This window comes from Salmo salar, chromosome ssa15 (assembly GCF_905237065.1).
Source record: "Salmo salar chromosome ssa15, Ssal_v3.1, whole genome shotgun sequence".
Lineage (NCBI taxonomy): Eukaryota > Metazoa > Chordata > Actinopteri > Salmoniformes > Salmonidae > Salmo > Salmo salar.
Window position 1 is genome coordinate 79,932,879 of NC_059456.1, and position 13,118 is coordinate 79,945,996.

At 40.4% G+C, this 13,118-nt stretch overlaps 1 protein-coding gene across 13 annotated transcripts in view; it reads left to right on the top strand.

The window, feature by feature from the left end:
• Positions 1-12,540, top strand: part of LOC106572032 (plasma membrane calcium-transporting ATPase 3) — a 34,073-nt gene extending 21,533 nt beyond the window's left edge. For 5 of the 13 annotated variants that reach the window (XM_045696149.1, XM_014145744.2, XM_014145745.2 and 2 more), the window contains 7 exons: positions 235-426; positions 799-1,012; positions 1,596-1,807; positions 2,020-2,127; positions 2,352-2,534; positions 3,306-3,392; positions 11,159-12,540. In XM_045696149.1, coding sequence (XP_045552105.1) covers positions 235-426; positions 799-1,012; positions 1,596-1,807; positions 2,020-2,127; positions 2,352-2,534; positions 3,306-3,392; positions 11,159-11,596 — 1,434 coding nt within the window. In that variant the 3' untranslated portion in view covers positions 11,597-12,540. Of the gene's footprint in view, positions 1-234; positions 427-798; positions 1,013-1,595; positions 1,808-2,019; positions 2,128-2,351; positions 2,535-3,305; positions 4,059-11,158 lie in introns of those variants that run through there. The other 8 variants (XM_014145746.2, XM_014145748.2, XM_014145749.2 and 5 more) reach the window with 4 other exon arrangements.
• Positions 12,541-13,118: the final 578 nt, after the last annotated feature.

Here is a 13,118-nt window from a genome sequence, read left to right on the forward strand (position 1 = left end):
TTATGGAAGACCTTTGGAGCATCACTTTAATAATACATTTCCCTACCTATTTACATTGTAGTTACATAGGCATGGTATGTACTGTGGTATTGTTACATTAGTTCTAACATAGTACTTACGGCTATGTAACTATCATGCACATACATAGGTATTAGTGACATGTTTTTTTATGTGAGACTTGTGCAAGTGGGGGGGGGTGAATTTAAAGTGGATAATTTTTTGGGCTCTGTGTAGGGCATCGCTGGTACTGACGTAGCCAAGGAAGCCTCTGACATCATCCTGACTGATGACAACTTCTCTAGCATTGTGAAGGCAGTCATGTGGGGACGTAACGTCTATGACAGCATCTCCAAGTTTCTCCAGTTCCAGCTCACTGTCAACGTGGTGGCTGTCATCGTGGCCTTCACTGGCGCCTGTATCACACAGGTACTCACTCCATCTCTGACTGTCACACACCACAGCACAGCACACCACACCACACCACACCACAGCACACCACACCACACCACAGCACACCACAACACAATTCACTGTTGTGTAAAATCCAAATTGACCATTTAAGTAACTGTAGTAAATGATCTAAGATGTAGGTAACGGTCTGTGGACATTCCAAACAAGCTTTGAAGCAAAATTAATTAAAATGATATCTACTTACCTCTTTTTCTCTCTCCTTACCTCTCTCTCTTGCTGTTTCTCTTTTTACTTCTCCCTCTGCCTCTTTCCTTCTCCCTCTCTCTACCTTTTTCTCCCTCTCTCCTTACATGTCCCAACCCCCTCCTCTCTTTCTCCTCCCTTCAGGACTCTCCTCTGAAGGCTGTCCAGATGTTGTGGGTGAACCTGATTATGGACACCTTTGCCTCCCTGGCCTTAGCCACCGAGCCGCCCACTGAGTCCCTGCTCCTGAGGAAGCCTTACGGCCGCAACAACCCCCTCATCTCCCGCACCATGATGAAGAACATCCTGGGCCATGCCATCTACCAGCTCACCATCATCTTCACCCTGCTGTTTGCGGGTACACACAAGGGAGGAGGAGAGAGACTGGAAGTGGGAGGAGAATGAAGACGAGGGGAGGAGGTGGAGGGTGGCTGCAGGTGGAGGTGGGGGACGGAGGCTGGAGGTGGGGAAAGGGGGAGTGGGGTGTAGGTAATGGCAATAGTGAGGAACAAGAAGGTTGAAGAAAAACAGTCATGGAACTGTGGTGCTCTTTTAGCTCATAGTATTTTACATGATCATTTAGTATACCTTTGCTTGCCATTAAAGGGATAGTGTGTTTTGCTACTTATCCAGTCAGATGAACTCATGGATACCATTTTTATGTCTCTGCATTCAGTATGAAGGAAGTTGTAGGTAGTTTTGCGTGCCAATGCTAACTAGCGTTAACGTAATCACTGGAAGTAGAAACTACCGTCAACTTCCTTCAAACTGCACGCAGAGACATAGAAAATGGTATCCATGACTTCATCTGACTTTGGGTAAGTAGCAAAACAGCTTAATTTCCCGAATCTTGCACTATCCCTTTAACTAGAAAATATATATTTGACTACGTGTCTCTTTCTATTGTCTGCTTATCCTTTTTGTGTTCCTCTCCATCTCAGGAGAAAATATCTTCAACATTGATAGCGGACGCAACGCCCCTCTGCACTCTCCCCCCTCCGAGCACTACACGATCATCTTCAACACCTTTGTGCTCATGCAACTGTTCAACGAGATCAATGCCCGCAAGATCCACGGTGAAAGGAATGTTTTCGACGGCATATTCCACAACCCTATTTTCTGCAGTATTGTGCTGGGGACTTTTTTAATGCAGGTGAGAGGACCACAAGCGTTTACTTCTTATACGTTGTTTTCCCTTTACATTATAGCAACCCTAGTAATGTTATTCAACCATGACATATACCTAATAATATTGACTACTTAATTATTGTCTCACAGGATATATGATACATGTATGTTGTGCTAACCAATGGCAAGCACTTTTTGTAATCATATCTCTCTCGTCTTGTGTCTTATTCTGTACAGTTTGTGATTGTGCAGTTTGGGGGGAAACCTTTCAGCTGCACACCGCTCAATGTGGAGCAGTGGCTGTGGTGTCTGCTCGTGGGAGTAGGAGAGCTGCTGTGGGGACAGGTACTTATGCTGGAGTTAATGTTGTGTGAATGTGTTAACCAATCTGTGGTTCTCCAGTGGTTTTGTGTCAAGACACAATTAAGACCTTTGACATAGACAAACCCACATATCCATAACCCAGTCTTCAGTTGGCTTTGACACAAGGACTTGCTAGGACCAACCAGACCGAAACGGAAGTTGTGTTCTTCTGCTCGTCAACTAACGCTGACCCCTGACCCCAACAGCTCATCACCACGGTGCCTACCAGCCGCCTGCCCTGTCTGAAGGAAGCGGGTCATGCGCTGGGTAAGGAAGAGATGATTGATGATGACATGGCAGATGATGAGCAAGAGATTGACCATGCTGAGAGGGAGCTACGTCGAGGGCAGATCCTCTGGTTCCGGGGCCTCAATCGTATTCAGACTCAGGTACAGTGCATTGGGCTCCACCATTCTCTGTCCCTTGTCTTTCCCTAACAAGGGCTCTGGTATGTGCTGTACTGTCCTACGAAGAGTCTTTTCTGCTTGCCCGACTTATCTCTGTTAATTTGTGTTGCTCTTTCTTCACCATTTGATGCCTTAATTTATTTCACCACACTTTATTTTCCTATATTTATTGAAATATAATAATCTCTATTGTAACCTATCAGAGTAATTTTGATTACATCTCATGGTCATATTTCTCACTTTTTATCCTTCATCCTCATGTCATTGCGATTATCACAGTTTCTGTCTTTATTTTTTATGTATCCTTAGTCCTCGTCACTGTTACACAGAAAATGATTCAATGATCATACCTAATAATCCTAACAACAAGTATATTAAATATATTACAAGAGTTCTAATTGTAGTCTGTCTCTTACTCAAACCAGCCTCTAGGTGTGACATATGATGCTGATGTAATGCTAAATACAATAATTAACATTACCAGTCCATGTTTAGGGGGCAACATCATTGATTTAAAACATACTTAGATTTTCTTTTAAAATGCCTTTTTGTATCTAATACATGCTTTTGATACCTTCATAGTGGAACATGAACTCTACAAAACTAAAAGTTCTACTATACCATCCCTTGATTCATTCTGCCTGTTGCTTTCATAGCTCTCCAATATGCCCCACAGGGCCCCCTATCAACTGACATGAGGTACTTCAAGACTGTCATGTCCTCTCTGTAATATCCTCCCTTTCTCTCCAACAGATGGAGGTAGTGAGTACCTTCAAGAGAAGTGGTTCCTTTCAGGGTGCTGCGCGACGTCGCTCCTCAGTTCTCAGCCAACTCCATGACGTAACCAATATTTCTACTCCCACTCACGTAGTTCTCTCCACTGCCAATGCAACTGGTGCGCCTGGGAGTGAGTTTCTGCCATCCATTAACGGCACACAACAAAAAACAGTCCACTCACCATCATCAAAATGAGCATGTTGTATGTAGAAAATTGACCTTTGCCTGCCCAGAAATGCAATTAAGCATCAAAGATATGTGTGTTTGTCTGTGTGTGTGTTGTGGCGTGGGGGAGTCAACACTGAGGTGCCTGACCAACTGACCTTTTCATTTGAGTTTTCCTCCTTTGTTCTGGTTTATCTACCATCTCTATCTCCATCATGTTTTAATTAGTTTAATGACTGTGTGTCTATGTGTATATTTGTGGTTTTATTATTTGTTAATTTAATATTACATTTCTCTACCTCCTTTTCACTACTACCTCATGATCTTAGGCCAGGATTCAATCAGATCCCCGCTAGCCGACAAACGCATAGCTCTTGTTCGAGTGCCGCAATGTCAGGCTGAATATTTGTTTGTCTTTGTAATTATGTATAGGCTACCTCGCTTCTTCAAGCGTGATATTAGCTGGCCAGCTGTATTAAATGAACCCATAAATAATATATTTATTATTATTTATGTACAGTGCCTTGCAAAAGTATTCATCCCCCTTGGCGTTTTTTCCTATTTTGTTGCATTACAACCTGTAATTTAAATGGATTTTTATTTGGATTCATGTAATGGACATACACACCACCAAATTGGTGAAGTGAAATGAAAAAAATTACTTGTTTCAAAAAATTCCTAAGAATTTAAAACGGAAAAGTGGTGCTTGCATATGTATTCACCCCCTTTGCTATGAAGCCCCTGAATAAGACCTGGTGCAACCAATTACCTTCAGAAGTCACATTATTTAACTAATTAAGTCCACCTGTGTGCAATCTAAGTGTCACATGATCTCAGTATATATACACCTGTTCTGAAAGGCCCCAGAGTCTGCCACACCACCAATCAAGCGGCACCATGAAGACCAAGGAGCTCTCCAAACAGGTCAGGGACAGAGTTGTGGAGAAGTACAGATCAGGATTGGGTTATAAAAAAAATATCTGAAACTTTGAACATCCCACAGAGCACCATTAAATCCATTATTCAAAAATGGAAAGAATATGGCACCACAAAAACCTGCCAAGAGAGGGCCGCCCACCAAAACTCACAGAACAGGCAAGGAGGGCATTAATCAGAGGCAACAAAGAGACCAAAGATAACCCTGAAGGAGCTGCAAAGCTCCTTCATAGGACCACTTTAAGCCGTACACTCCGCAGAGCTGAGCTTTACGGAAGAGTGGCCAGAAAAAAGCAATTTCTTAAAGAAAAAAAGAAGCAAACCTTTTTGGTGTTCACCAAAAGGCATGTGGGAGACCCCAAACATATGGAAGAAGGTACTCTGGTCAGATGAAAATTGTGGGGGGGGGGTTAATAGTTATGCACGCTAAAGTTTTCAGTTTTTTTCTTAAAAGTGCTAGGCATGTTGTGTAAATCAATTTCATTTCAGGTTGTAAGGCAACAAAATAGGAAAAATGCCAAGGGGGCTGAATAGTTCCGCAAGCCACTGTATTCTTTTTTGATTAATTATAGCCTATATTTTTTATGTATGACAATTTCATAGTTCTGAAAATGTTTCCTCATTTATGCTTTTTGACTGCACAAATAAGGAGAACGTAGCCAGGTGCCTTTTGTAAACAGTTTTTTGAAAGATTTTACATTCAAGTGTAATTATTTCTATCATCAATAGAGTCTACACGTTATATCAATATTTTGAACTACTAACGTTTTAGTGAACGACGGTATCAGGTTTCGGGTAAGACCCAAGTGCAGACTGTGTAGAAGTAACAATGTTTATTGCAACAGCAGGGGCAGGCAAACAACAGGTCAAGGCAGGCAGGAGTTGATAATCCAGAGGGGGACAAGGTACAGGTTGGCAGACAGGCTCAGGGTCAAGGGTAGGCAGAGTGGTCAGGCAGGTGGGCTCAGAGTCAGGACAGGCAAGGGTCAAAACCAGGAGGGCGATAAAAGAGAGACTGGAAAAAGCAGCAGCTGAGACACAAAACGCTAGTTGACTTGAACAAACAAGACGAACTGGCAACAAACAAACAGAGAACACAGGTATAAATACACAGGGGATAATGGGGAAGATGGGTGACACCTGGAGGGGGGTGGAGACAATCACAAGGACAGGTGAAACAGATCAGGGCATGACAGACGGTAGTGTCTTTTGAAAATGTCCACAAGAGCAGCAGCTCACCAATTTGACAGCTCATACCGTAGTTATACCTCTTACCCGGCCTAAACAAGAGTTTGTTGGCTAATGTGGGTTACCGCTGATCTGATTTAATCCTGGCCTTAATCTATTTCTTCATCTTGCTGCTTTGTTTGGCTTGATGCAGTCTGTGATCAATCGTGTTTTAAACTGCCCAGAGCAGACTGTCGGTATGCTCCTATGGTTTTATCAGATTTGTGACAATACATATGTTTAATTTTCAAAGAGATACGAATTTTATTCAGAGCATTACAACAATGCCAATTTTAAAGAATTTCCTAAATGGCAAATCAAGGTAAAAAAAAGACACAAAAGATATAAGAAAAAAAAGAACATGTATTTTGGGTTTGTGCACTTCTAGACAGTTGTAAACCTTCGAGTGTAAGCCTGAAACAGTGACATTTCTGAGATGTTACTGTTTGGTCACCCTACCAACATAAATCTTTCTCTGTCCCTAGGTTCGATCAGACTGCCAAAATAGGATCTGCAGTGTTGCTTTGTACAAATAACTATCCTCATTTTACTTGGTCTTTTTCATTCTCTCTCATTGTAGGTTCTGCATCTCATGAAGGAAGTAGTTTTATTTCCTTTCTATTTCCTAACATAGGCCAACTCTAACTGATTATTACAGTTTATTTTTGTTGTTGTTTTCTTTTCTTATAAAACATACAGATTATCTTATTCCATTGAGATCATTCAATTATATGTTTCCCTTAAGATAAGTCAATGATGGGTTGAGGGTGGGCTTAAACTGGAAACTACAGCTCCAAGCATTGCGGGTTCAATCTTAGTGCTAGGCACTCCTTTTTTTGTTTTATTTTTTCTGTTTTAACCCTATCCCAAACCTTAACCCTAACATTTTAACCAGTTAGAATGAATGCCTTAACTTAAGTTTCGGTTTCACTTCTACACAGTTTGACTGACAGCTAACTTCAGTTCAGTTTGACTGACAGCTTACATATGGCAAAATACACCATAATTGAAGGGCAAGACACGCCATATATCTGTTGCATGCAGTTATGTGAAATGTCTCCATTTCCTTTGGAGGTTGCATTGCAGCATTTGGTATAATGCAATACCGAGGCATTCGTCCAACCCATATTCAAAAACAGACCATTAAGTGTTGTGCACTTTGCCTATTATCATTTCCTTTGAGGACTTTTTGATTTGCTAATTTCTCTTATAAACACAGATTGTTCTGTATATTAGGAAGGTTAGTAGATATCTGAATGTAGGAACACTAGCTTCTATTTCTGAATTTGCATTGTTCAGCGTGTCTTTTACTTAATTGTTTTGCTGTTCAGCTTTATAGGTAGTTCTCATTGTTTCCCCTTAATCATACTGTGTACATTGATGGATGGTCCATTATCTTCACTGAGAATAGTTTGACCAATTCATGAATAGAATTGCCATTTAATTCCCTGAATTGACTGAGTGAAAATGAATTGAGCCTAACCCTGACTTGCGTAAATTGTTTAGTGTAATTCAATAAGTCTGAAGTGACCATGGGATTCATACTCCACCACAATAAAACTTCTGTTTTTCCATCCAGCTCCTTGAGAGAACTTTAGGTGGCCCATTTGAAAGAACCAAGTGAATACGTTGACTTGAGTAATAGTTCATTTTCAACAGCTGTAGTGTTTTATTGACCATTGCGGGCACTATACTCGAAAGTTTACAATTTTCACAAGGGGACATGAATTCAGAGGGCACATAATAATTATTTATTTTCTAAATAATTTACTTTATGGGAACAAACAGCTCATTGGAAAAACAAATCAGCACAAGTCAACCTTAACAGTGTCTCTGTGTTGCCTGACTCCCTCATCACAACAATGTTATTGGGTAATGTCGCTTCTTGTGCAAGATCTTTGTGGTCATTTTCACATTTAGAATGTTTTTTTTGGGTTGTGCTTGCTACAAAGGTTGGTCTTTTTAGAGGTGCTTGCTGAAGAAATGGGTCTTTGTGGCTATGCTTGCTGCAGGAATGAACAAACAAATCATATTGTTTGTGCATGCTGAGGTACAGTCCACTGAGCAAATAGGAATAAGGACCTAAGTATAATTTCTAACGCTTGCCCAAAACTCAGACTTTCACACGAATATCCCTTTTTATATCAGTGCATGATTTAAACAAGGGTTTTAGTTACTCACATGTATCTCAAGTTAGGATTCAGCCTGTAGTGCCCATCGCAACAGAATATGATTGCATTCATGTTCACACACTTATTTGCTCTGTGGGAATGAATGTATTATTATTATTTTATTATACTTCACAATATGTGCATCTCTTTACCATTTAGGACCAGCCATAGTCATTACAGAAACATTCTATTTATTAATGTATTGTTTCCCTCATTAACAATATTAAAGCAAGCTTACCATAAGGCCTATTAAGACCTATGTTGAGTTCTGTGTGAATGGGTGCTGACTTTGAGTGGATGAATAACCCATCACTTCTTATTCTTTTTGTACAAGGAGATGGGTATGTGGTGGCTGGACACAGAACAACTGGTGGTGTATCATCATAAATGTTTCAAATGTAGATTTTCCCATGCTTACAGTGCCTTCGGAAAGTATTCAGACCCCTTGACTTTTTCCACATTTTGTTATGTCACAGTCTCATTCTAAAATGTATTAAATCGTTTATTCCCCCTCATCAATCTACACACAATACCCCATAATGACAAATCAAAAACAGGTTTTTAGAAATTGTGGCTAATTTATCAAAAATTAAAAACGTTTGTTATTTCATAGTTTTGATGTCTTCAATATTATATTAAAATTTGTAGGTGTGTCCAAACTTTTGACTGGTACTGTAAGTATTCAGACACTTTACTCAGTACTTTGTTGAAGCACCTTTGGCAGAAATTACAGCATTGAGTCTTCTTGCGTATGACGCTACAAGCTTGGCACACCTGTATTTGGGGAGTTACTCCCATTTTCTCAGCAGATCCTCTTAAACTCGGTCAGGATGGATGGGGAGCGTTGCTGCACAGCTATTTTCATGTCTCTCCATATATGATCGATCAGGTTCAAGTCTGGGCTCTGGCTGGGCCACTCAAGGACATTCAGAGACTTGTCCCGAAGCCACTCCTGCGTTGTCTTGGCTGTGTGCTAAGGGTCATTGCCCTGTTGGAAGATGAACCTTCGCCCCAGTCTGAGGTCCTGAGTGCTCTGGAGCAGGTTTTCATCAAGGATCTCTCAGCACTTTGCCCAGTTCATCTTTCCCTCGGTCCTGTCTAGTCTCTGCCGCTGAAAAACATCCCCACCATGCTTCACCGTAGGGATGGTGCCAGGTTTCCTCCAGACTTGACACTTGGCATTCAGGCCAAAGAGTTCAATCTTGGTTTCATCAGACCAGAGAGTCTTGTTTTTCATGGTTTGTGAGTCTTTAGGTGCCTTTTGGCAAACTCCAAGCAGGCTGTCATGTGCCTTTACTGAGGAGTGGCTTCCATCTGGCCACTCTACCATAAAGGCCTGATTGGTGGTGCTGCAGAGATGGTTATCCTTCTGCAAGGTTCTCCCATCTCCACAGAGGAACTCTAGGGCTCTGTCAGAGTGACAATCAGGTTCTTGGTCACCTCCCTGACCAAGGCCCTTCTCCCCCGATTGCTCTGTTTGGCTGGGCGGCCAGCTCTAGGAAGAGTCTTGGTGGTTCCAAACTTCTTCCATTTAAGAATGATGGCGGCCACTGTGTTGTTGGGGACCTTCAATGCTGCAGACATTTTTTTGTACCCTTCCCCCTATCCTGTCTCGGAGCTCTACGGACAATTGCTTCGACCTCATGGCTTGGTTTTTGACATGCACTGTCAACTGTGGGATCTTATATAGACAGGTGTGTGTCTTTCCAAATCATGTCCAATCAATTGACCACAGGTGGACTCCAATCAAGTTGTAGGAACATCTCAAGAATGATCAATGGAAACAGGATGCACCTGAGCTCAATTTCGAGTCTCATAGCAAAGGGGCTGAATACTTATGTAAATAACGTATTTCCACTTTGTCATTATGTGGTATTGTGTGTAGATTGATGAGGGGGAAAAAAACAATTTAATCCATTTTACAATAAGGCTGTAAAAAAAATATATATTTTGAAAAAATCAAGGGGTCTGAATACTTTCCGAAGGCACTGTATAATGTGATTTTGAGGAACAGTTTTTAAAACAATTGTTCTGACATTGAAGGTAATGATTTGTTGTACAGCACTGGCAATTCCAGTCTGGTGACTATTGTGCCTTATGTAATACATCTATTGTCTACTATATTGCCATTTTTGTACTGAGCTGGATGACTGCATTTATGACCTTACATTTGTTTGTACTGTATCTAAAACACCTGAGTTTAGATATACCCTAGATAACTTAAAAGTACACGTTCAAGATGTTCAATAGAAATATACAATTCACTTTCAGTAATACTTTTTTGGAAGTTGAACTAATTATTCACATACACTGTTAAGGAAGGGCTTTTTTTTACAGCCACCCCCAAATGTACAGTGATATAACAACATTACTCATCAAGTCTACAGAAGCCTGTGATTACTGTGACTGGTCTGTATTGTGGGTGATGTTCACTTAGCTTAACTGGTAGCTGCATTATGGCTCATTGGACGTTGCATCACCCAAACAATATGTTATCCAACTACACCCATTTTCGTTTGCACCAGGACAAGCTCATGCACGACCACCTTGAATGTGTTTCTTTTACAGCATGGCAGTAAATGAGGCTCTCACATGATCAGTCTTGGCATGTCAGTTGTTGTTTGGTTTTTGAACTGATCTGAATCCCATGCTCTGTGTTCTACTTGTTTCACTTGTCCCGTTCAGTAGAAAAATGAGTTCAGTAGAAAAATGTTTGTGTGTGTGTGTGTGTGTGTGTGTGTGTGTCAGACAATGTTGTATATCCATCAATTAATATTTGATTAATTTTAAATATCTTATATTGAACTCACAACACTAAGTTTTACTTAAGTCGTTATTTCAGTTTTCATTTGTTTTACTTTCCCTCATTTACTTTAAAGTTACAGAGTAATCCAAAGTAGACATGTACATATTGTACACATACAGTAGGTTTTATCAGGTCAGTGAAACTCATAGGTAATTGATTGCCTTTAAAGAGGCTGTACAGAACTTTTGCCTCTGGGCAAGTTCTTGAGCAAAAGGTGTCCCCTAAATGGACAAATATAATATCTAGGAATGACCTTATTGGACAGAAAGAGGTACACCTCCCCACGCCCAGGCAAGCCTACTACTGTACGATAACACCTTTTATTTAGAATTTAACTAACATTTATAAGAATTTTCAGAAGATTCATAACTTTTTCAGGTCAGTTCAGCCAAATAGTTCGGCCACTGTGATGCTTTTAAATACTTAAATGCTACATCTCTCTCCAATTGTTTGTCCCATCTATTCCCTTTTCCTTTCTGCATTTCTCCCCTTGTTTGACCATTATTATATAAAACTCAACATAGATCCGAGTGGTGAAAGCATTCCGTAGTCCACTTTATGATGGCATTGAGAAGCCGGAATCCAAGAACTCCATCCACGACTTCATGGCACACCCGGAATTTCTCATCAGTGACTTGGTCCACAACATCCCCTTGATTGACGAGACAGACATTGAAACCGAAGAATCAGAGCGCTCAGACTGCAACAACGTTCGCCTGGCTTTTCGTCAAGCTCCTCCCCCTGCCCAGCCCCCTCAGCCTCCCCCTCGCTGCCGCTCCGCCTCCCGTCCCGCCCCCTACCGTCAGCAGAGCCTCCCCGTTACACTCAACTGTAACAACAACGCCACTGCTGCTGCTGACGCTGAGAATGGAGATCATCTGAACCCAAAAAATGCAAGACTACCAACTGCTTCTCTCTGCCGCCCCGCCAGCCCATTGCACAGCTTGGAGACCTGTTTATAACTACAATCTGGGCACGTGGTTGACAAGTAGGGAGAGGAAACACCAATGACTTTGATGGACATGGATGTTACCCAACAAAGAGGAAATGAAGAGGAAAACTGGACATGGAAAGAGAAAGTATTACATTGTATAGACCAATGGTTTTATAGATTGTTGCCCAACCTTTCCCCAAAAAGCCACTGCTTTTAGCCTGCACTCCGCTTCAAAACACTCACATATCCTCTCAAAAACCTCCACAATCTAACGATGCTAACCCCATCAGACTCTGATTGACACTTTTGAAATGTATATCTAGGCACGCAATAGAGGAGTGATTGGTGTAGTAGAGACAAGAATGAACTGGAATTGATTCTTGCCCTTTTGATTGAAAATATGAAAGACTCAATGGAAAGTGAAATGGGGTTAATTCATTCTGCTTTTTAACAATATAATTGTTCAGATTATTACTGTTGTTATTACTACTGCAATTATTACAATTACTACTACAATTATTATATTCCAGTTAATGATGCTTCATTAATTAGCTTTATCTTTCCATGTATGTTTGTATGTATTGTTTGTTTGCTTAACTGCTGTATTTGTCTCCGTGTTTTTCTGTTTTTATATACTCCTTCTGGTCACGTCACCTTTTTTCCTTTTCTGTGTTTACATGTGTTGTGTATGTCTTGAAAAAGAAAATAATAAATATAACTATTCAAATAAATTTAAAACATATACAACAACTTCAAAACACAAAATGGTAAGAAAATAGTAGATATGCTATAAAAAAAACTCCCCAAAAGCACTACTAATATTTTTGGTTCTTCTCTTCATGTAGATATGTCTTGAATTAAGTTATTCATTTGGACACTTCCATGAACAAAGGGAACAACTGAACTGAGTATTGAAAATATTAAGTTGTGCGTAGTGATTAAAGTAATTTATTTAAATGATTATTTTATTAATCCATGTGTATTGTCTTTATTTTTGTCTTTAATTTGCATAGATTACATAACACCAAATGAAAAGGAAATAATTACTTTTTGATGTACTTTAGAATCTATCAAACAATATTTGACTGTATGATTTACAGTGAAGGAAAAAAGTATTTGATCCCCTGCTGATTTTGTACGTTTGCCCACTGACAAAGAAATGATCGGTCTATAATTTTAATGGTAGGTTTATTTGGACAGTGAGAGACAGAATAACAACAACAAAAATCCAGAAAAACGCATGTCAAAAATGTTATAAAATAATTTGCATTTTAATGAGGGAAATAAGTAGTGGACCCCTCTGCAAAACATGACTTAGTACTTGGTGGCAAAACCCTTGTTGGCAATCACAGAGGTCAGACGTTTCTTGTAGTTGGCCACCAGGTTTGCACACATCTCAGGAGGGATTTTGTCCCACTCCTCTTTGCAGATCTTCTCCAAGACATTAAGGTTTCGAGGCTGACGTTTGGCAACTTGAACCTTCAGCTCCCTCCACAGATTTTCTATGGGATTAAGGTCTGGGGACTGGCTAGGCCACTCCAGGACCTTAA